General features: G+C 41.9%; 1 protein-coding gene across 19 annotated transcripts in view; it reads right to left on the bottom strand.

Moving 5' to 3' along the window:
* Window positions 1–24927, bottom strand: part of FOXP1 (forkhead box P1) — a 1122086-nt gene that overhangs the window by 435771 nt on the left and 661388 nt on the right. For 18 of the 19 annotated variants that reach the window (XM_073592053.1, XM_073592052.1, XM_073592058.1 and 15 more), the window contains one exon: window positions 4848–5029. The exons of the other annotated variant lie outside the window; for it this stretch is intronic. In XM_073592053.1, the coding sequence (XP_073448154.1) occupies window positions 4848–5018 (171 nt within the window). In that variant the 5' untranslated portion in view covers window positions 5019–5029. The remainder of the gene's footprint in view (window positions 1–4847; window positions 5030–24927) is intronic. 19 annotated transcript variants of the gene reach the window in all.

The following is a 24927-nucleotide window of genomic DNA, read 5'->3' as shown; positions in this document are numbered from 1 at the left end:
TTATTAAACAAGTGTAATTTAACCGTACTTCTGTCTCAGTCTGATTTCATGGTTTCTGACAGTAGGTGAAGGCCGAGATCCTCTGGGCTGGACGGCTTAAGAAGGCAGGGCTGACGAGCAGGATATCATCAACAGCTGAGTAACTGTGGAGAGAGATGGGAGCTGGCAATTAGCCGACAGCTGAGCGGCCAGCTCTCAGAAGGAAGGGCTGAGCCCAGCCCTGACAAGAACTCAGTGAGGAGAGGTCTGAGAGCTGATTGGAGGGAAGGGACACACCCCTCTTCACACAGCAACAGAGTTTAGGTTTATCAATCAGCTGGAGATCCCTCCCCTGTCACCATTTTTGTCTTGATGACAGGAAAACTTGTCAGAAGCAACTGATGCTGATAGCAATGAAATGAAGCAACAAACAAAAGTGACACTTTGTGCTCGTAACTCAGACAAATACACACTGTAGAAGGACAGGCTTTGTTCATATTTCATGTCTGAGGTTTACAACCACTTTAAAAGTGGTAGATTGTGGAGAGTGCCCCTTTAAATGTTGGTGGACAATAGTGCGTGCTCCCATAAATGTTGGTGATCAGTGGTGAGTGTTGTGAGTACTGTTGGTGGACAGTGGTGCTTTTCCCCTATAACACTGGTAGTCAGCATGCCCCCTTTATGGTCAATGCCTGGCTGTGGCCCCCTTTGGGGTTAGTGTGCCCCCCTTTCATTGGTGGTCACAGGAAATAGTGTTACTTATATAAGTTTGGTGATCGCAGCAGGGAGGGTTGTGTTTTCATATATTTGTTTGCATTTGTGATTATTGTGATTAGCTATCACAGTGATCATAAGGCACAGAGCCACTCTGATTGGCTTTGTGCATTTTTCCTGTCTAATGACGGCTCGATCACAGGCATACTAAAGGTGCACTGGCCCCCCGTGTGTTTTCTGCAGTACCGTTTATAAACGGCGTTCCATAAAATTGACTCCACCAAACCACCATTATGTAGTGTTAAGACGATAAAGAACTCAAAGTAAATATAATACTCACGTAATTCTGTGTATGCATTTCAGCTACCTATATTATATTAAGCTGCTTGCCTTAGGAAGCCTTTAATATCATTCAGTACTATTGCTATGATCTGCAGTCCAGCTCCCTGCAATGTGAGTTTGTCTTGAAAATTGTGTCCCTTTGTCAACAAAGACTAATGCACAACACCAAGTTATTAGTATGATTACATAAATACAAACAGGAGACAGAGGTAGACGCCTGCCAATAAGCAGAGTGTACCAGCTCGCTGTGACCTTGGAAAAAAAAAGACTATTATTTTCTATACAAGGATACGACGAAGACGAAGACAAAGCAATGAAAGCGACATTCTTTATCTGTCCATCCAGCAAAGATGAGCATACAATGTGTAGCCAGGATTAGTTTGATTTCCATACATCTATAATTATTATTATAGACTAACTTTTTTGTAATTAAGATCTTTATTGGAAGAAAAAAAAAAGGGGGGGTCAGCCTCCTCAAAACCAATATATTAGCTTTCACCCACCAGCTCCTAATATTTCTTGAGGCCTCTGGGCAGGGGCGGCCTGTCCATTAAGGGTGCACGGGTACTGCCCCTCTCTCATTCATGTGTCCAGCCCCCATGCAGGATGGCAGTTGCATGAATTCCAATGGGGGGGGGGGTTTGAAGCATGTGATTAGAGCCAGAGGCTCGAATAGGCTTCAAAATAGGGTGGGCTCGGGGCGCAGAGCATTGCGTACCGAGCCCACCCAGTTGCGCGACAATAGCGAATAAATATTTGCTGTTTTCACACTGAATCTCCTTCCCGCCAAACAGGAAGCAGATCTGAGACCTGTTTCCCGATTGGTCGAAAGGAGAAGTGTTCCGATTGCCCACCGAGGAGGAGGGAGGAGATGAAAGCCACCAAGCAGGGGAAGAGGAGGGCTCCAGTGATGCCCGCGGAGGAGAGCAGGGGAAGAGGAAGCCTCCAGTGATGCCCGCGGAGGAGAGCAGGGGAAGAGGAAGCCTCCAGTGATGCCCGCGGAGGAGAGCAGGGGAAGAGGAAGCCTCCAGTGATGCCCGCGGAGGAGAGCAGGGGAAGAGGAAGCCTCCAGTGATCCCCACGGAGGAAAGCAGGGGAAGAGGAAGCCTCCAGTGATGCCCGCGGAGGAGAGCAGGGGAAGAGGAAGCCTCCAGTGATGCCCGTGGAGGAGAGCAGGGGAAGAGGAAGCCTCCAGTGATGCCCGCGGAGGAGAGCAGGGGAAGAGGAAGCCTCCAGTGATGCCCGCGGAGGAGAGCAGGGGAAGAGGAAGCCTCCCATGATACCCACCATAGATGAGGTATGTGCTTTGGCCTCGACTGACCGGACTGTGGGGGTGGGCTGTGGGTGCACTGTTTGCTGCCCCCCCCCCCCCCCCCCCCCCAAAAAAAATGACCACCAGCCACCACTGCCTTTGGGCCTTGAGATCTCTGCACTCGAGTTCCCAGCTCCACCCGCCTGCTACTCCCATTAACAGGGATCTTGTGCAGACTGTTAGATTTTGAATTTTATAGCAGGAGTCCCTGAGATAAATAAAAAAATAAAATAAAAAAAAGATGGAGGTTAATTAAGTCTATCAAAGCTCACTCACAGCCAAAATCTTAGTTTTAGGTAGACTGACTCTTTAAGGGCTCGTTCACACATGTGGTTAATATAGCTGCTTCTCTAAAAAGCAATCTGCGGTGGATCATTTTCAGAGGGCATTTGACAGGTGGTGGGGAGGTACTGGCTTTTTTAACCCTGAAAGTTTTGCTGCACCGCACTGCAAGCGAATGCATTGCACATGGTTGTTGTGGCACGGCCGCATTCACTTGAATGGATCACACTTGGCAGCAGTACCGTCTGGTAAATGCGACATGCCGCTTAACTTTTGCAATGACCGTGAAACAAAGCATCTCTAATGCGGCATAGGTAAAACCCTGAGTGGCTGCATTGCTTTGTTTAAGTGGGCCGGTAAAACAGCTACTCAACCACCTTTTACCAACATCCAAAACATGCAAGGGAATGAGCCTTGAAGCACTACTCTGTCTCTGAGAATTATAAAGAGACTAGTAGACTACCCTTGAAGTGTCCCGCCACCCCCCAACCCCCACATACACACACTACATTGGATTAAATGCTCCTTAGGTCTAGGGGTAGAGGAATAAGCTGTAATACTTACCTTATTATTCACTCTGACATACTCCCTCCCATCTGGGTGATCGGATTCCTGCGGCCTCACTGTAGGCCATGGTTGGATGATGACATCATCTTACACAATGTAGGGCAACAGTCCTGTATTGCTTGTAAGGACGCAAGGGACTGGCTACAAGCTGGAGCATAGAAGAATGCCAGAGCGAGTATTAAGGTAAGTATTACACCTTATTCTTCATCCCCTAGAGTTAAAGTGGTTGCAAACCCTTACATATACCTAGTGAAGGGACAATCCTCAGGTGATACACAGAGATGAAAAAAATCCCCCTATATAAGTTGTACCTGTTTATCTACAGCCATCTCTTCTCTAAAGTGCTGAACATATAAGCTTGTCTGAGAGTTCAGAGAAAAGGGGCGGAGAGATGAAGTTACACTCTGCAGAGCTCAGTGAGGAGAGCTCTGAGAGTTGATTGGAGGGAAGAGGCACACCCCCCTTCACACAGGAACAGAGCTGAGGTTGTAAATCAACTGGAGTTTCCTCCTCTATAACCTTTTATTCTCTTGCTGTCAGGAAAAAGTGTCATAAGTGATTCATGCTGATAGCACAGGAAGGAAGAAGCAGACAGAAATGACATTAATGTTTTTAATTGAGACAAGTAGACGCTATAGAGGGATATGCTTTGTTCATATTTCAGGTCTGAGGTTTACAACCACTTTATCGAACATGTAACCCTTACAGTGCAGGTAAGCCCCTTGCAAAAGCACTTATTCTAGTCATTTCCGGAGTTGGGCTTTAACGCTTGAAATAAAGTGTGGCTGTTGCACATGTTCAAGAGAAGCTGCCATTTTTGAAGCTGAAGCCAAATTACTGACAATTCATCTCAGCCCACAGTGTCAACACTAGTTTCTAATAAACTGAACATTAGTTAAGCAACATATGGATGATGGGCATACACTAATGAGGAGCACCAGCCAAAACATTTAATTTTTCTATTATTTTTAGGTAAAACCGAGAAAAGTTTATAAAGAGGGTTTATTATTGTCTGTGTCACCCCTGGGAAGATTTTTCCCACTTCCTGTTGTGTCACCAGAACAGGAGGTCAAGATAAACCTCCCCAATAAAGAGACAGCCCAAAAATCCAACAAATGATGTAACTCAGTCTTTCCTCTATTCAAAACAAAACGAAACGTTTTGGCAGGAGTTTCACTTTGACTAGATGCTAGAGCCAACAGCAGCACTAGCCTGCACCATAAAATACTACATTTCACCGTGCAGGCTAGGGTGAACCTATCCTTACATCTGTGCATTCAGTTCTGCTATAACGAACATTTTTTAATGTTTTGTTTGTCTGGAGTTCACCTTTAAACACGCCTGCAATCTTTTTTTTTTTTGCACAATGCCAGATGCTGCCAGAAAACAATATTTACTCAGTAGCCGGCGCGGCCTTCTCCCTTCATTCCGCCACTTGTCAGCTAAGCTACTTTTTGGTACTAAACAGCACACATTGGCTCTCTGGAGCAGCCTGGCTAACTTTGATCTCGCCTTCCACAGTGATGAATGCTTGACCCGGAAAGCCAGAACACATAATAAAAGTTTAAATTTCACATTCCGATGCGATTGCATGGACGGGTTCTGCTTTCTCCAGTGTCTCGGACTGGAGGTGGGCAGGGAGACACAGTACCTGGTGTTGCTGAAGATGTGCGAGGTCTGCGGCACCTATTTCCAGGGAAGGCGTCTCGCCGTTAGAGCGCGTCTCGCGTAACGTGCACTCCAATAAGTGGTTACCGGCGCTTCCGCCGTTCTGCGCGGCTGAGTCGTTACTTTTTGTCTCCGTCCCAGATTCTTGCATCATGACTCAAAGCCCTTTAAAAAAAAAAAAAAACGAAGAAAAAAAAAGGGGGGGGGGGGATAAAACAGCTGTTAAAACAGTTAGTGCATTCTGAAGATACGTGCCCTGTTTAAAATCAAACCTAAACTGTAAACATTTGTCATTTCCCTTCATACAATTTATCTTTCCTGAACGCTTCTTGCTAAACTGTTACTGTTTATTTTGTTTAGCAGCTGTAAATGTAGCAAATTTTGGAGTTGTAAATGTAGCGGATCCTCGTCTAGCACTTAGCCACTTTCTCTTTTTTGTTATTTTTTTCTGGATATTTATATTTTTTGCTAGAAGTTTCCAGCCAAAACGCATTTTCTTTAGTTTGAGAATAAAATGGGGAAGGAATAAAGCGTATCTATACCCAAAAAACAAAATTTTATTTATTGCAGCTTAAAAAAGGAACTTCACTTCCCTCCCCACTCCATCCCCTCCTTTACCTTTTTTGCTGCTCATATGCCCAGTGATCCATCAGTGTTCTGTAGTGCAACATCTTCTACTGTGATGTCATCAGGAGGCCGGCCATCTTTTCTGGGTTCTTCCGCTGGCCTCCTGATGACACACATGCATAGAATGGGATCTATGTCCTCAATTCCTTTCCCTGTCCCAACCTTCTAACTGCTCATTTTGCTGGTCAGCTTTGTCTGTTAAAGTGGATGTAAACCCTTTAAAACCACTTTTGCCTACAGGTAAGCCTATAATAAGGCTTACCTGTAGCTACCATGAATTTCTCCCAAACTTGCACAGTGTTCACTATAATTCACTGTTTAAGCATGGGCCATCGTCATCGGCACATGCGCACCGAAGAAACGACTCGTACATGCTGTTTCTTTAGCTGCTGTGCCGTGACCGGCGCAGGAGTGATGTCATCGCGGCTCCGGCCAATCACAGCGCCAGAGCCTACGAACCTGGAAGTAACATTCTGGAGACATGTCCCCCGTCACAGTGGTGTACGGGGACCATTGCAACAGTGTCGTTCTACGGTATTTCATAATGAGCTAGTATGCGATGCATACTAGCTCATTATGCCCTTGTCTTGCAGGTGTTTTTTTTTTTGCAGAGTTTACAACCACTTTAAAGTGGAACTTTAGTCAGAAATGGAATTCCTGCTAGATCACTTCATGCTGGCCCCTTTTGCAGGTATAGCTATGTATGTATGTATATATATATATATGTGCCTATACTGTTTAAAATCCAATAACACAGTGTCTCACCCTGCTCTACACATGCTCAGTTGCTCTCCGTTTTAGGCATTGTGCCAAAAATCAGAGCCACTCGAGGCCGGTCTGCTGACCGCCTAAAGATTTACTGCTGCTCAGGGGCTCTGAGCTTCAGCAAAATGGCAGCCTCCAGCAAGAAGAAACAGGAACAATACCGGAGGCAATTAACAGCACACACTAATTTTGGTAGCATATCTATTAGTGTGCAATGTATGTTCCTCCTAAAGAACACTATTTTTTTTTTTTTTACGTTGTTATGGGTGAAGATCTGCTTTGAAAGAAAATGAAAAAAAAAACAACTTATTACTGGCAGGATCACCAAGTGAGGATACATGAAAAAAGACCTAAAAACGAATGCAGTCACCACATCTAAGAATGGGTAAGCTGTAACATACATTTTGTTTTGGGGTATAGATACACTTTAATCTCTGTTGGATTTTGTTTGCTGTCTGTAAACACATTAGAAAGATTTTATAACTAGCAATAATGATCTGCACACCGCTATTATCAGCACTATATTTCAATGCAACAATGAAAGATTTTAAGTGTGCTTAACCCCCCATACACTGTATATCTGTAAATATATAGAGAACACATTCCATAGCCAAAGAATGCTTTTGTAATGATATTGTATTCAATATAATGTATAAGGAAGTTCTATAGTACAATAGGTACAAGTATTCAAGTATGTCATATCACATCAACACAATACAGTTATGGGTCACCTATGGCCAGCATTGGACTGGAGTTTTTACTTAAAATTATAATCTGCTGTGTATAATAATTGAAGACTCGTTTAAATCTTAAGGCTTTTTTAAGATGTACCTTATTTCCATGATTATATTTTTTAATATGCATATAGAGATCATATATGTATTGTATGTTAGACAGTACAGTAAGCACCCTTGCTGAAAAAGTTCTTGCTAAAAACTGACTGTTTTCATTGACAGTCTAATGGCTGAGCTCTGCTCAGTGAACAGATTACCCAGAGTTCTGCACTACTAAACAGAAAGCACTGTATGTAAAGTGCCATGCACACATAAATGGGTCTATTTTAAAGAAAAAGGAACACATCAGGAAAGCATTAGAATACACAGTTATTACATTATAACTAAAGGCAAAACTTTGTTTTAGTTTTGGACAGAGTGGAGAAGGATTAGAACACGTGTCGGTTTTTTCACCCTCTCTATTTGTTCTGTTTACCATTATCATCAAAGGTGAAAGTCAAAGAAAATCCCAAATTTTGGGTTGTCCCCAGAAAAGTAATAGAGGGGAGACACTTGTTCTGGTAACATGGGGATCCCCAAGGAATTCCCTTTAATTTGCAGGAGTTTCCTCTCACTTCCTGTTTTGGCTATGGGACAGGAAGTGAAGGGAAATCTCCCCAATGGGACAAAGATGGCAAAATTAAACCTTACAGGGGTTATAACTCTCCCTTACTCCATACAAAATGAAAAAAGTGTGCCTATAGCTCTACTTCAAAATTAACAAAAACTTTTCTAAAAAGGGGATCCTGGAGTCACATGACCCATGCCACGGCAGCCATAGACTAGGTTCAGCAGAGTCTTTAGTCAAAGCGATTATTTTAATTCTTATTATTACTATGGAGGATTTATATAGCGCCAACATCTTTGTATGTTGTTAGTATTTTGAATTTAATTTGGCAATTGGAAGCCAGTGGAGGGACTGGCATAGATGAGCGATGAAGATTCTGATGCCAGGCTGCTGCAGGCCATGTGAGCAAATGTAAGGTTTAGGACTCAGGGGTCTCAAACTGGTGACCCTCCAGCTGTTGCAAAACTACAATTCCCATGAGGCATTGCAAGGCTGACAGTTACAAGCATGACTCCCATAGGCAGAGGCATGATGGGACTTGTAGTTCCGCAACAGCCGGAGGGCCGCCAGTTTGAGACCCCTGGTTTAGGTCGTGTGGCCACAAACCGAACCACCACATGATCTCGATTTAATAGTAAGTCGTTACCAATACTTCAACTCCTCCGCCCAATTCCTTTCTAATGATCTAAAGTAGACCTAAACTTTGAGCTCAGTTAGGACTGCTTTGATTCCAGGTTCCTGTCAACTCATAAACCATATGATTGTGCCGATTCCTCCACACTGCTCATGCAGGAGCAGAGTAAGGAAAGCTCCTATCGCATCCAAAGTTGTCCATGAGAGGTTTCACCATATCTAGGACTGACATATGGAGACTCCCAGCTTATACAATGAAAGCCAACACACCTACGTATGGCTGTAACAATTCCACTGGAATAGACAAGACACCATAATATCTGATCCCTCCTGTATTGAATTGTATTGTAATTGTACTGTCTGCCCTCATGTTGTAAAGCGCTGTGCAAACTGTTGGCGCTATATAAATCTTGTATTATTAATAATAATAATAATAATAATAGAAATGACATTTTTGCTGTGATATCTTATTTCTGAAGTTGTATAGATTTTAAGTTGTCAACATACACTGCAGTTTCAAAGGCTTCCAAAGTACCATCCGATCTGCCGGAGTGTTTACTGTTCCACACCTAAGATTCCGATATCTGCAGTGTAAACAGTCAGTGACGTCTGACGGGACAAGTGATTTCAATGAGAAGTGGTTACAGCTGTCTGGTAGTAATGCAAATCCATATTTGAAATAAAGGTCTCGGTGAAATGCCATGGTATTGAATACACTGCAGAAGCTCATGTCCAGGATATACTACAAATGATCCTATAGAAGTCACTCAGCTCTACAGCAGACAGCAATACAGGAGTAATGATTGGGCTCTTCATCAAGGTGAATGGAATCACTCCAACTAGATCACTGGCACCTCAACTTAGAGGCATTCTGACCTACAATGGCTGGATAGGTGCTATGGTGTCTAGTGCATATGCTGCCTCCACTATATCTTTCCCAATCTCCATTCATATAGGGATGAATAAAATTGAGTGTTTCATCTTCTCTAATTAAAAAAAAAATCTCTAGTTCTTCAAATGCATTGACATGGGGGGGATTAAAGTGGATGTAAACCCCATTCAAGAAATCTGACCTGGGCACATATATCTGTAGTGTTTACTTATCTCTCTCCAAAGCCCTACGTCCTGTGTCTTTATGCTGCTCCCTTCCTCTGTTATCAGCATTAAAACTTCTGACACAGGAGATAAAAGCAGCTGGAAATTTGTGTCGAGGAGGGAACTTAGAGATAGATAAGCAGAGAGCTTATCTATTCACAGCACAGCTCTGCAAGTTTCTTTGTTCCTCTGCCTTTGTGGAGAGGGGTATGTGCCTTTCCTCCAATCAGCTGTCACACAGTGTATGCCAGACTCCCACTGCTGAAATAGGAAGAAAGATTTGTAACACAATGTGCACTTTCTAAAGAATGTAGAAAGCTGAAGAGAGCAGATGTACATGTAAAACTTATGTAGGGAGGTTTGTTTCATCCCTGTGTACCATCTGAGGCTGTTCACTTCATTGGGTATATGTGAGGGTTTACATCCACTTTAAGGTGGCCTTTGGTGCTTTCTAAAATATATTTCCACTTTTGCAGACAAATTGGAATAACCCCCGTCTGTACTGTGCTGGCAGGTTGTATTATCAGTATCAAACTAGATTTGAACACTGTCTCTGTCCCAAATGGTTGAGGATTTGGAAGCTGGCCTTCCTCATTTTATGGTAATGAGAGTAAACTTAAAGTATAACTAAAGGTATCATTTTTTTTTGGACAGAGTGGGGAAGAATTAGAACCCCTTTCATTTTTTATTGCTGTCTGTGCCCCTGTTAAGGAGATTCATCCTCTCTATTAGTCCCGTTTACCGTTATCATTGAAAGTAAAAGTAAAAGAAAATCCCCAAATTTTGGGTTGTCCCCAGAAAAGTAATAGGGGGAAACTTTCAATGGGGACACTAGCTCTGGTGACCAGGGAGTACCCAAAGAATTCCCTTTGTTTGCAGGTATTTCTTCTCACTTAGCTATGGGACAGGAAGTGAAGGGAAATCTCCACAATGGGACACAGATGGCAAAACAAAACCTGACAGGGGTTTTAACCCTCCCTAGCTCTATCCAAAATGAAAAAAAAAGGTTTTGCCCATAGTTCTACTTTAGGCTGCCCATACATTAGTCATTTTTCCATTCAACCAGTGGGTTTTGAAAAAAAAAAAAAAAACTGACCTGACTCCTCATCCACACATTCGAGGTGAATGAGGGAATCCTAACCACTGTGCAACTGTATCTCCGCCGTGAGAGAGATCCCCGCTGTCAGAATACACAGATCAGTGCTACAGTCTGTAGCCTGCAGCACTGAGCTGCTGAAATCCCGACAGGGTGGTTGAACAGAAGTCAATCAGTAGATTGAGTTCTGTTAAACCACAGTGACCATACATGGATTGAAATTCAGGCCGGTCCCTGCTGAACTGGTCGAATTTCGATCTATGTATGGCAAGCTTTTGTCCTAAGGCTTTCAGGACTCAGACTGAACTTTTCAGAAAAATTTGCCGTCAACCATGACACCTTCTCCTAAACATCTAAAAAGGTAAAAAATTGATATGCTTGTTACTGCAACACAAAGCGCTGAATGAGCCCTAATATACATTAACTGCATTACTCTAAATACATTAGTTACGAAAAAATAATGTTTTCAGCAAATTTTGCCAAAACATTCTAATAATTAAAACTTTGTCGAAATGGGAAATATTTTTCCCACAATCACTCTGTTCACCTCTAGTGTGATGACTGCCACTCAAGTTGACTTGTAACATGGCCTTGAAGATACAACTTGCCTCTGTCCCCGTCTTCCACCATCCTTATTACATGTATTCAAGATTCTATTTATGCACAGCACTTAAAGAAGCCATGTTCCAGAACACAAAGTACAATGCAAAGCACATATTCTTCTCAATGCAGCACAATATTGTGCCTTTGTTCCAGTCTATTCAATGTGATGCAGAGCCCATAGTAACAACAGTGCCTATTCTCTAATAGACATGGGCCATGGTCAACTTCATTATCAGTACATATAATTATTATTATTCTTAATACGCCTCCTTTGCAGTGGTTTTGTCAAAGGTCTGAAGGGGGCCAAAAGGAGAGAGGGAGAGGACAAAACACACAAACAGCCCTGACTACTCTTTCTCCGTTTTAACAAAGCAAAAGTAACGCCATACTTCATGGTCCAAAGCAATGTCGTATACAAGTGATTCAAGGCTGTGTTGTATTACCACCTTGAAACCATGTAGTCACGGAGATACAGTACTACCTGACAAAGTTAATCTCTATACCCAGATCAGTGTGAAAAAAACTGGGTGCAACTGTTTAAAGAACACCTTCTTCATCTTCTCCTTGCACCCTACCATCAGGAGATAACGGTTGGTAAAATGAAGGTGGCAGGCAACCCAGTTGAGACATTCTAGTCTATCTACTGTGTATGTCAGAATCAATTTTACCCACTTTAGCTCTCATACCTGTATACCCTTTATAGACCAAAGCCGTTTCTACCATTCCCACTATCAGCATATTTTATTATTTGGTGAGAAATGTGTTATTACTTAAGAGAACAACATCATATATATATATATATATATATATATATATATATATATATATATACACATACACACACACACACACACACACACACACATATATATATATATATATATATATATATATATATATATATATATATATATATATATATATATATATATATATAAAAATCATATATATATATATTTATTTATCTATCTAAGCTTTTTTTTTTTTCCAATATTGATATGCAAAAAATATTTTATTTTCTATAGAATCTATGGACAAAGAAATACTATAAATAAAAAGTATTAATTTTATTCTATACATTGTCCAATTTAAAAAGACACTTTCTGGTACACTCCATTGCAAATGTAAAAAGGCATTTTTTCCATTTTCTTTTCTTGATTTCCAAAAAAAAAAAGTAACAAAAAATTAACCACAAAAAGATACATAAATACTAATAAAAAAAAAAAAAACAGCAGAAAAGTAACAGCAACGAGAAAATGGGGAGGAAGAAGTAAATTAGGGCAGCTTAAGGGTTAACTAAAGTTTAATTAGGATTGCATTTTATAAAGAAATAAATATATAACTGGTGAGGTTTCTTTAAGTGATGTCACATTTTATCTACATATGAATTAATAGTTCTAGTTCTAATTCTTTCTGTATTCAAATATAGAATATGTATATTTTTATCACTTTTACTTGCTTTGTGGTTTCTCGTGGCTAGCTCATGACAAAAGTAAAGCGTAGCTAAAGAAAGAACACTTCTGGGGTCACCCATCTGCCTTGTTCAATAGACGTTGACACGTTAGTGCCTGATATCATGATGTGACTGGCGATTGGTGGGTCAGCAAAGACTCTGGATCTGCCAAGCCTATGCCTGCATCACATGACTGACCACATTTGTGAAAAGCACACCGACTGCTCAAGATCATAGCAAAGACTGTTAGAGCTTGTAGTCTGAACAGCTGAAAATGGCACAAGACAGTGAAACAGGCAGGTGCTTGATCCCTTCTTTTCCTTGGTATTATCTGAAACCCCAAGTGGCCAGAGGAAACCACAGGAGGCCTGCTTGTACATGGAGAATCGTTCTATATTTGTGTTATGTTTTCGCACATCTTGGTGTTTGGGGTTAGGAGTGTTTTTAACATACAGCTTTTTGATTTACATGTTTGATTCTATTTCTATATGTATAGTTATTACGTTTGCTTATTTCATTGCTACAATATGACTTTTATGCATGTTTATTTTTACTACTTTTTATTTATTTATTTTTTTAAGACTGCAACAATACATTATGAACACATAACATAATATATTCCTGATAAAGTGCAAATATATCAAATTCTTTGCCTTCACCCTAAATAAATAAGGATGCAGGAAGATAATATTGTTACTATTCAAAAATTCTGACAGACTCGGTGACAATAATGAAGATCAGAGGTGCTCTTTACTCATTTTGCTGCTTTATATTTATAATTATGAAAGTGAATCTGGTATTTCAGTTATATATATTTACATTATAAGCAGGATGCTGGACCAGAAGTGCTGTGGTAACAGGTGCACAATCAGGGGATTGGGGATCCTCAGCTAACCAGGATCCCATAGTGAGGCAGAGTGATGTCACCAGCAGCCCCAGGATCTCATGGTGAGACGGAGTGATGTCACTGGCCCCAGGACCCCATGGTGAAACGGAGGAGTGATGTCACTGGCCCCAAGACCATATGGCAAGGCAGAGTGAGGTCACCAGCCCCACGACCCTATGGTGAGGCGGAATGATGTCACCAGCCCCAAGACCACATGGTGAGGCGGAGTGATGTCACTGGCCCCAGGAGCCCATGGTGAGGAGGAGTGATGTCACTGGCCCCAAGACCCTATGGCAAGGCAGAGTGAGGTCACCGGCCCCACGACCCTATGGTGAGGCGGAATGATGTCACCAGCCCCAAGACCACATGGTGAGGAGGAGAGATGTCACTGGCCCCAGGACCCCATAGTAATGCAGAGTGATATCACCAGCCCTAGGACCACATGGTGAGGCAGAGTGATGTCACCAGCCCCAAGACCACAGGGTAAGGAGGAGTGATGTCACCGGCCTCAGGACCCCATAGTAAGGCAGAGTTACGTCACAGGCCCCAAGGCCCCATGGTGAGGTGTAGTGGTGTCACTGGCCCCAAGGTGAACTGGAGTAATGTCACTGGTCCCAAGGCCCCATGATGAGGTGGAGTGATGTCACTGGTCCCAAGGCCCCACGGTGAGGTGGAGTGATGTCACTGGTCCCAAGGCCCCATGGTGAGGCGGAGTGGTGTTACTGGCTCCAAGGCCCCATGGTGAGCTGGAGTAATGTCACTGGTCCCAAGGCCCCATGGTGAGGCGGAGTCCCCTAAGCAAGAAAATTGGAAAGGCATGGCGTAAGGTATTTTTTTCCCCTAGGTTTCTTTGAAGATGCACCAAGGCATTTTTGCATGGGGGGTTGGTGTAAATAGAAGGATCCTGTTTAAAGGGTACATAAATCTTTAGAACGAATCTCCTGTATTTGTTTCTTTTTGGTCTTTTCAGTATAACCTTGAAAGAATTTTGTTCCATCTGTTCCAAAAGGTCCAAAAATAAATATCTGTTAATCCTTCCAGAAATCTTGTAAATGGATAACTTCCTGTGCTACACTTATCAGTTAAATTGTTCACAGTTATCTCTGAAGACTAAAAAATATCTTCCCTCTATGTTATAGAGAAGGGGGGAGGATATTTGCGTAGTCCTGTCCTAGGGTAACAACCATGGCTCCCTCCATAGATACAGTACAGTGGGTGAGTGTTGTCACCCCAAGACAGGAAGTATATTATTAGTGGGTACACTATGTGAAAATACAGCCTAAAAAAAGAAAGCAAAGCTTCAATATGTTATATGCTTGTTTTTGGGTTTAGATACACAATTAAGATGTAGTTTAGAGAAAAGGGCCTGTGATTATTTTAGTACGGGTGCCCATGATTTCATATTACCCCTGAGCTTACTGTTTATTTAGCCAGTCCCTCCCCTAATTAAAGCCTTTATTTGCAATAGTCAGATTGTCCTATTTCTTTATTATTTGCTGGTACATGACAAGTCTGAATGAACCCAGATGTGCCCTGTAATTTCATGCCATTCAATATTTTCCATCTGTACCTTTAAACATGGTCACGTCAACCAAAACTAATGAGAAACCTTATTAACTTGGGAACAACAGTAGGTATTTGACCACACTATTTTTCAGTGGCAAATCAATTTCACACACATGAAGCTACGCTAATGTCATTCTGTTAGTCTGATAAGTGGAAATTATATTCCATACCCAGAGCTGTATCAAAACATATAACCTACACCATGTTCCATAATTATTTCTGAATAATTTAACACCAGACTAAGCGGTATCAAAGCATACGAAGGGAGCCTCGCAGTGGATCAAATCTGCTTTTCACCGGAGCCATGTCAACAGACACAGAGGAGTGTAATCATGGATGAGAAAACATCCTGTAACATGCCTACAAGCAAAGAAATTTCAATCCTCTCTTTGCAGGAATACTCAAAGCACACACTGTATGGGGTGAGGGTCTCAGTGATCAGGAATTGCAACCGCCTTTTATAAAAACTATTAGAGCATAAAGAGCATATAGAGTATAAAGAGCATCATGCATGCTAAAACCAAAGTCCATTAAAATAATCCTAGCTTTATATATAAAGCAGAAGTAAACCAAAAGTGTAAAAAAAAAAAAACACACACACACTAGCAGATAGATATTCAGAGTAGAAGAAATTTGGTATATCTCTTCTACCATGAATCAATATTTAACATTTGTACACTAACTGGCATGAATGACCAGCTCAGTACACAATCCCAGCACCTAACCGATGCCAGCATTAAGTCCTAGGTTGAAAGAACTCTGGTGCACATGCGTGGGACTTACATCATCTTAGCCCAGCCACTCAAGGTAGCTGAAGACTCTAGATCCCAGGGCAAGACAGAGAAGAAATGGAAGCACCAGCGATAGAGCGAGGAGAGATCGCTGATGTCACTTTTCAGAGATGTTTGAAAGGCAGTGAGGAGGAATTATGATACTTCCTCACTACCTGTTTTAACACAATAAATGCTACCCACCGTGCCACATCCATGTGCAATGCATGGGGTCGCGACGCATCTCCATTCGGTTGAATAGGTTATGTTTGGTCAGGACACTGCCCGCCAACGCGTCAGATGGATCATTTCTGCGGCAGCCACATCTGAAGACCCCAGTCCGCTAACTTTGCAGCTTAAGGGGAAGGGGGGCTGTAAAAACGTTCCTCAACCACATGGTTTTAGCACACCCTCTCAACAAGCTCTGAATCTAGAGAATCTTAATGTTGGGCTGGCAGCTTCCACACACTGTAAAACCAGCCATACATTCGTTCAGCAGAGGCATGTCATTCGATCCATGAATGGGCGGGTTGATTATACCCAAGTCAATTGTGGGTACAACCATCCTGTCCGATTTTTCTACATGCGTTTATTGCCAGCGGCTATAGCCGCTAGTAGTAATCATTGTGTTCCGCTTATCGGAAAAGCTCCCAAAACCCCTCCACTCATAGAACACAATAGCGCTGCAAGAGGCATTCCTCCAATAACACCGTATGCGTTCATGGGGGATACAAGCAATTTCCTTGCCTTGTACCCGTGGTGGAAGGAAAAAATATAAAGTCATCTATGGCCTGCTTTAGGCTTCCACGTTTACAAGCTATTAGATACTGAACTGCCACACAAAAATATTCAAATTCAAACACAAGCTTATTCTAGTGCTGCTTCCGTCCTAGCAATAAAGGAGACCAGGTGACTTGAGCTGCTTGGTTCCTAGTGCCCTTCCTTGCTGGGAGTAATGGCACTGTACACTATATGCATGCAAATCTTAACACAAAAGTTCACATGCATACAACATAAAATACGTGAAAAAGATTGCCTCTGAACTTGGGATTTGGGCGTTTTTTATGCCCCTGAACAGTGTCCTAAAATAAGGCTCTAAATGCCAGAATGTGCACGTATATACTGTGTATATATATATATATATATATATATATATATATATATATATATATATATATATATATATATATACACACACATATAAATGCTATTTGCCTCTAAAAGTGGCATTTTTTGTGTTCGTGTGCATGAGCCCTTATTTGTCATATGCTGACATCGCTCTTTAGTGCATTGCCACCATAGTTCCAGGACACGTAACCTGGAACCAGATCAGTGTCTGAAATCTTAACTCTCCCTTGCCTGGCTGGGTAAGCCAGCGGTTGATAAAGCCTGGGCACAAATCCAAAATGAAATATATCAAAAAATAAAATATCAGTTTTGGGTAGACAAATCCTTTAATTGATTCTGATACATATGGTCACCATAAATACTTAAGACTTCCATGTGACTGCTCAGTGGTGTGTAAACGCAACCACAATATAATCAGCAAGCTGCATACATCTAGGCAAGGAGAGACAGAAACAAAACCAATTATATGCCAATAAAACAGCAGCTACAGAAAAATAAAGCGCATGAAAAAAAATTACAGTTTAATGCATAGGAAATAGATGAAGAGATAGCGAGCACAAAAGAAAAATAAACACAGTTGGAGATGTGGAATAAAAGGTACAATGGGAGTTGTGCTGCCCTGTTTCCCTCTACAGCATTTTCATAATTATAACAGGAAGGCGTACATTGCAGTTCAAGAGGTAATCAAGAGCCTAAGCCTCAGGGCTGTTTTAATGTATGCAAAGCTGGTGACCCGCAGAAAATGAGAGGTAGGGCTGAATGGATGCTGAACTTCACATACATCCTATAGACCCCGGGTCCTGATGAGGGACTACTAAAATTAACACGCAATTAATTTCTGAATTGACAAACAAATGAAACTCATAAATCTACTTTCTCATTAATTTTCCTTTTGGTATAATTTAAAGCAGCAGCGGCACAACGGGGAAAAGCGAGCATTATCCATCATAAATATCAGAAAGATAGCATTACGGTGCCATAAATTATGCATATTACCTGTTGTTAAGGGTTGATTAATGCACTATCCCTTTGTTTTACAGTATGGAGCGTCTAGACGGGGGGACCCTAAATGTGAAATGTCATTGAGTGGGGTGGAATTAACGCGTTTCGTGAGGGGGGCTGAGATTTTCTCAGGCTAATGACATTATCAGTTTGTCTGGTTTTTGGGCCCTGGGCATTGGAGCTCAATAGTTCAGTAATATTTATTTGCAGGACAATATGGGGTTCAGAAATATTTATTTGATGGACAATATGAGGTTCAGCAATATTCATTTGCAGGAAGACCTATTGTTCTATTAGAAAGAACATTATTTTCTACACATGCATTTGACACAACAAAAGCACTGTTAAATGTAGCTTTACCATTACAGTCCCTGGCTGCCATGTTGGTGCAGATCATGTACTTGTGTTGAAACTGAACTCTGGGCAGATATAAAGCACTGTAATTTAACCCAGTTATATGTTCTGGAAAAAAAAGCATTGCAGTATATTTTGTTACATGAAACCAATGCAGCTCACATGTAAACATGTTATGGGCATAACATGGGTGAAACCGTTTTGTGAAAATTAATTGCACTAATGTAGGGGACCTTATGCCGCGTACACACGGGCAGACTTTTCTGACGGACTTTCGACGGACTTTTGAACGAACCGACTTGCCTACACACGTTCACACCAAAGTCCGACGGATTCGTACGTGATGACGAGATTACACCAGACTAAAATAAGGAAGTTGATAGCCGGTAGCCAATAGCTGCCCTAGCGTGGGTTTTCGTCCGTTGGACTAGCATACAGACGAGCTGAGTTTTCGACTGGACTCAAGTCCGTCGGAAAGATTTGAAACATGTTTCAAATCTAAAGTCCGTCAGATTTTTGACCGAAAAAGTCCGCTGCAGGTCCGATGGAGCCCACACACAGTCGGATTGTCCACCAGATTCGGTCCGTCGGACCAGTCCGGTCGAAAAGTCCGCCCGTGTGTACACGGCATAAGTGTTACTGGTCCAAATTTAGTGTTGTGGCTAGCCAAGTAGTCAGCTTGAGCTTTAATTGTCATAGTTTCTGCATTTGTTGGGTATGTAAAAGCGCTGCGTAAATTGACGGCGCTATATAAGTACCTGAAATAAATAAAAATAAATAAGTTCAGGATATTGTTTGCTTCTGCCTGTTGCAGAGGAGTGTTCCTAGCAAACAAAGCAGGAAGAAATAATGAAGTGTATGTCTCTTTGGCTGATTAGTAGGAGGTTTAATGCCAGCGGTGCTTGCTGCAGAAGGATATCAATATTTGGGGTCTCCAAAGCATGTTGCCTGGAAAGGACCTGTACTGGAAGGGTTAGGAGCTTGGGGTCTGGAAGACTGGAGCACCTAAGGAAGAGGCTTTTCTTTTGAATAGTGTCCTAGAGACCTTGGCATAAGCTGCTTTTGGTGGACATGGCAGGAGGTCCTATCTGTTTGTTACAGAAAGTACTTGTGCTGGCCGGTGCTGTTCAACCGTCAGTGTTGACAGACTGCTGGTACTGGCTTAAAGGCTCATTGTTTGTAATGGCTGGAGCTGCATTTATCTTGTTTTCTGTGAGTTTCCTGTGCCGTAACCAACACTCCTAAGTTTATTGTGCCTAACAAACTCTCTTAATATTTTCTAAAGTGATTGGCACTCGATTCCCTTAAGCCTGCAAAGTGTCAAGGATTCCTCTGTGAGGTTTGAAATTTTAACCCACCAACCCACCTAGGGGTCCTCCTCATCAGCCCAGGGGTGGGAGGGGGGCAACACTAAAAAGACACTGAAATCTATATGCAACTATTGACAATTTTATGAGAACTTGCACAGCACATCACTGCCTTATCGATCTTTCCTGCAGGCAAGGGGTATCAAAAGTTTTACAGTATTTCTCTGTACAAGCTTGACAGTGGAGGGAGATTGTGCAACAATCCTGGAATCATAACAATACAAACCATTTCTAAGCCCTGTTCTTAGATATGCCATGCATGCACCTCTTATAAGTCGCTTCAGACCAGGCACCATATTTGGAATGTCATAAACTTTACTAGAAACTTTTCAAGCACATGTGGCTTTAGGCTGCCTACAATCATACCCTATAGAATAGTGTCAAGTACATAGTGAAAAGTGATAAATCTGACTTTGGTACCCCGACTGGGTACTTATCAAGGTGGAGCCCAATAGCGGGAACAGTTCTACATGTTGCAGCAATCCCCCATGCATATCCCCATCTAAGAACTCTGCAAGGTTGCTTCCCCTTGAATGTATGTCCCACCACAAGGGGACAGTGCTATGAATATGCAGGAGCTGACAACATTAACTCCTTCCTAACTCCTGGGAAGCCTTGGAGCAAAATACACAATGAACAGAATTAATTAGTAAAAAGGACATACAGTGATAACAAAAAATGAGGTAAAACATAGTCAAGTAGTCACCCCAAGTAGGCACCTGTATACATGCTTCCCTATTATAGACCATGATCCATGAAAAAAATGGAGGCCCAGAGAAGCTGAACACAATGAAATCTGGTATGAGGCTTCACTGACACAAAGAAACACTGTTTGTGATGTTGATACAGAACAACAAATGTGGTGAAAGTGGTTTTGTTGGAAAACCTAAAGAAATGGTTGGCTTTAAATGTATAAAACAGCAAGTAAAGGTACCTGATTCTGTCTTTATACTAGCTTCAGTGAATCCCCTATTCACAGCAGTACTATAAGAAGGAGACACAGTACAGTGATTCAAGAAGACCCCACTGTATTGTATAATGCTGTCGGTCTAACAATAGAAACTTGTCAACAGGAAGAGAGTGGGCAGAGAGCCTTGGGAGGCCTAAATTATGTTGCGATACCTTTCATTGCCCAATCATCAACCTGGGGGTGGGCCATTGACTAATCTGTATTTCTCAAAGGTGGCAGAGAAAAATGAAGCCAGAAGCCTAGCTATGCTGCTATTTGTTAGCAGCAGCAACTGACAGCGGTTGAGGTTGGTGGAATGGAGGTATGGGAAAAGTATAAAGTACCGCATATTGTTTTTAAAATGATGACATACTGACCTTTTTTGTTAATCAGTTGCAAGGTCCGGTGTGTGTATACTGTTCACTAATGGTGGCCTGGAAATTCATACTGGCACCACTAAGCTCTGAATTTTATAAATGTAACGGGTCATGGTCATGAAACCTAGACATATTTCCAGTAACACAGCATTTCCTAGCACAAGTCTCCAAATCATGGAATGTCCATGGTCGGCCATGTTTAGCCCAGCTGGCTTAACATGGTTGGGAGTTGTTGTTCTGGCCCAACTAAAACTAAACTTTATCCAAGCCTGTTCTTTAGCATCTTCCGACTATTCTCACAATAATTTAAAATCATGCTGGATTTGTAGTTCCAAGTTTACAGCTCTCTTCTTTCTGTGCTGACCAAAGAACGTGCCGCATGTCTGCGAATCTTCAAGAATGCTCAGCGTAACATCAGATGAGTCCGCTTGGCACACATCTCAGCTGGATGGAGTAAAAGTTGAACTTACTTGGCCAAATGCCACTAAAGCACTACTGCTATCGATTCGCTTCAGTCATGAGCTTCTTTCTTCTGTGATATGAATGGCATGACAATGCCAACACTGCACAGCTTTCAGCGCTCTTATAAACATGTTTTATGCATATTATTTGAATGCGAGGAGCGAGGATAATTATGAACTTTGAAAAAGTGACTTCAAACAACAAACAAATTCAAATAGCAATCTGTTAGTACTATCATGGAATCATTGCTACTGTGCTAAATAAAAGGAGAAACCTTACTAAGGCTGACTATACAAGCGTAGATTACTCTCATGCAGCCCTCAAGGCCACCCACAAGACCCTAGTAATAACCGGTATCACCCTCTGCAACTTGACTTTTCATTTTCAATATTTTTATTCAGAAAATTTTGAAAAAGTACAAAATCAGCATTTGCCGTTGTAACAAAGATCACTTGCTTTTTATAAACCCGGATATTATTTGTTTGCGTCACAAAAGACTACATGTTGATATTAAACTTAGTATATCATCATCCACATATTAGACTTGTGTTAGAAAATAAAAAATTAACAATAAAGAAACACTGTATAACATGTATAAGAAGCATCAAGCGAAGAGATTACACAATATTCCGTTCCATCCCCGCTCGTCTCACTAGAGATATTCAGAACTTGGAGGGGAAATGCATACATAATATAGTCTTAATTCCGGAATAACCCTTCTCTCTCTCTCTCGGTAATCCGCAGATGTATTTTAATACATAACAGGGGAAACATTGAGAGGTGAACCCCCCCCCCCCCCCCCCCACTACATCTGCTCGATTCAACATTCTGCAACTTGACTTTTCAATTATTTGTTTATTCTATATTAAAGACAATGAATCGGGGGGGGGGGGGGTCGGGGCAAGCATCATTTGACTGTGATGGCCCTGGCAGAAGAAAAGATGCTGAGGGGCAGGGGAATATTTGCCCCCAAAACTAATAAGACATGGAGGGCCAGATACTCAATCAGACATCAATTAGAGCCGGAACTGTTATTGACACATGTTGAATATAGCTATCTGCTCCCCATTTAGACCTTCAATCACAACGTCTGGTATAGAAGTGTCTTCCAGCCTAGACTTTCATTTGCAGGTCTGAGAAGTCACTAAATGCCAAGAGCCAAGGAACTGATAATGGAAGATGGACGTGTGCTAAAATAACCACAATAACACCCACATTTTACTATGCCTACCAACTAATGCAACACCATGACACACATTGGGGTTGATTTACTAAAACGGGAGAATGCTAAATCTGGGGCAAGCTGTGCATGGTAGCCAATCAGCTTCTAACTTTAGCTTGTTGAATTAAGCTGTGACAAAAAAAATAAAGAATGGAAGCTGATTGGTTTCTATGCCCAGCTTTTGCACTCTCCAGTTTTAGTAAATTTATTTTATTTATTTACTTATTTCAGGTACTTATATAGCGCCATCAATTTACGCAGCGCTTAACATATACATTGTACATTCACATCAGTCCCTACCCTCAAGGAGCTTACAATCTAAGGTCCCTAACTCACATTCATACACATACAGGGACAATTTAGACAGGATCCAATTAACCTACCAGCATGTCTTTGGAGTGTGGAAGGAAACCGGACTACCCGGAGGAAACCCAGGCAGGCACAGGGAGAACATATATGCCCATTGTGTGGAACACTTTCTTTAGCCCACAGAAATCCATCACTGTGATAAAAAATGGGCTACCTGGTTCTTTTTCCCTCCAGGGTGAGGCTGGGTTCACACTATTGTAAATTGGATGCAGATTTCCACGCATCCAATTCGCATGTCAGGGGATTGTGACAGACTCTTATTGGAGCTGGTTAACACAGCTCTGGGACGGCTGCGGAGAGAATTACACAGGAGTCCTGTGCATCTTCTGGTCTGTTTCAGGTCCAAATTTAGCCAAATCGGACCTGAAACGGTGAACAGGGACGCACCGGACCCCCTGCTGTGAGCCGCTCCGCACAGCAGTGTGAACCCAGCCTAAAGGTCCCCAGCCCCTCACTGTGGTGGGAAAATGTCCAAGTATCCAAAAAAGTCAGCAAGTGACTAAATCTAGCAGTTCCATACAAAATGCGTTTTACGATAAACCATGTCCTTTAGGATCACCCACACTTCTACCTACATACCTACCAAAATGAAAATGGGATATTTTGGGCTTTATGACAATGTTGAAGAGTTTTCTTCCAAGGCTGCCAACATAGAAGAAGCCCCATGTCAAAGAAATCCGTTTGTAGTGCCTATTGCACATAATCAACCTTTTATTCCCCCTTTTATTTTATAATCTGTATTGCTGAAGTGCCATCTGGAATCTGGTTGCTACAGGTAACAAGTATTCTTCTTTTCGCAGATTTTATACACACGCACTCCTTTTAGGCCTAATGTACACGGGAAGCTGAGGCAACCTCTTCTGAACGATTTTTTTTGACAGCTTGAAACCGGCGTTTAAAAACGCCTGTTTAGCCTCGCTTGTATGCTGCGTTTAGCTGCGTTCGCGTCTAGGAGCGTTTATTTAAGATAACATCATAAGACCCTCCCAAAGCACAAAAAACAGTATTATTTAACTATTTCAGCCATTCTGTGAGACCAGAGTGAGTAGCAGCAGCTGAGAGAGCAGCATTGTACTTGTATCTACCTCAATTTTGGTGCTTTTACTATGGATCCCATAATGAGCATATGTGAGGAAATGCTCCTGACGTTGCTGTTGATGAGGCTGGAAAGACGTCGGAAATTGCGTGCGAGGACCAGAGTTCGTCGCTACTGGACTCATCCACTGATTGCGCAGCACATGTCTGTAGGATATTTTTCCAACATGTATGTACAGCAATGCTAGTGGTGCATTGGATTGGATCATGGGCTCATTAGGGTATATAAATGATCTATGAAGCATTGCAAGCAATTACAATTTTTAAAATTTTTTTTTAGTGTTTTTTATCATTTGCTATCATTTTTTAAGTTTTGTAATGTAAAAAAAAAAAAAAAAGCAACCTTTAAAAACGCTTCTAAATGAAAACGCGGCTAAATGCCGGTACCTTGTTTAGCCGCGTTTGGCGGCTGAAACGTTGGAAACTTCAGCGTCTGGACTCGTTTTTTTCCTTCAAAGAAAAGCCTCTAAATGCAACTGCCTAAAAACGACATTAAAGGAACTTGTGTACATGTACACATAAGATAACATTGGATGAGTTCAGGGGCAGCTGAAAAAAGCATCCAACTGCCTCTGAATGTCCGTTTACCAGCAGCAGTGTACATGAGGCCTTACCTCTCACTTTCTAAGTTACAGCTCAGAGAAACGAGCGCCGATATTCAGCCAGAGCCAGGCTCAAATAAAAGTATGGCATCCCACCCTTCCTCCAATTGTCTCATCTGCCCTTATTCCTACAATTCAATTGTGTCACAGCATATAAGTGTCTGCTGGCTGTAAATTCTCAATACTAAGGAAAATAAATCCTTAATCAGCATAATGAGGGGCAGAGAGAACAGTGAAATGATGGGATGGGCAGGATCTAGGCAGAAAGGTCAAGGAACATCAGGATGGGGATGGACCTTTG

The sequence above is a fragment of the Aquarana catesbeiana genome, linkage group LG07, assembly GCF_042186555.1.
Source record: "Aquarana catesbeiana isolate 2022-GZ linkage group LG07, ASM4218655v1, whole genome shotgun sequence".
Lineage (NCBI taxonomy): Eukaryota > Metazoa > Chordata > Amphibia > Anura > Ranidae > Aquarana > Aquarana catesbeiana.
Note: the sequence above shows the minus strand (reverse complement) of the source record. Positions and strands in the feature narration are given on the sequence as shown.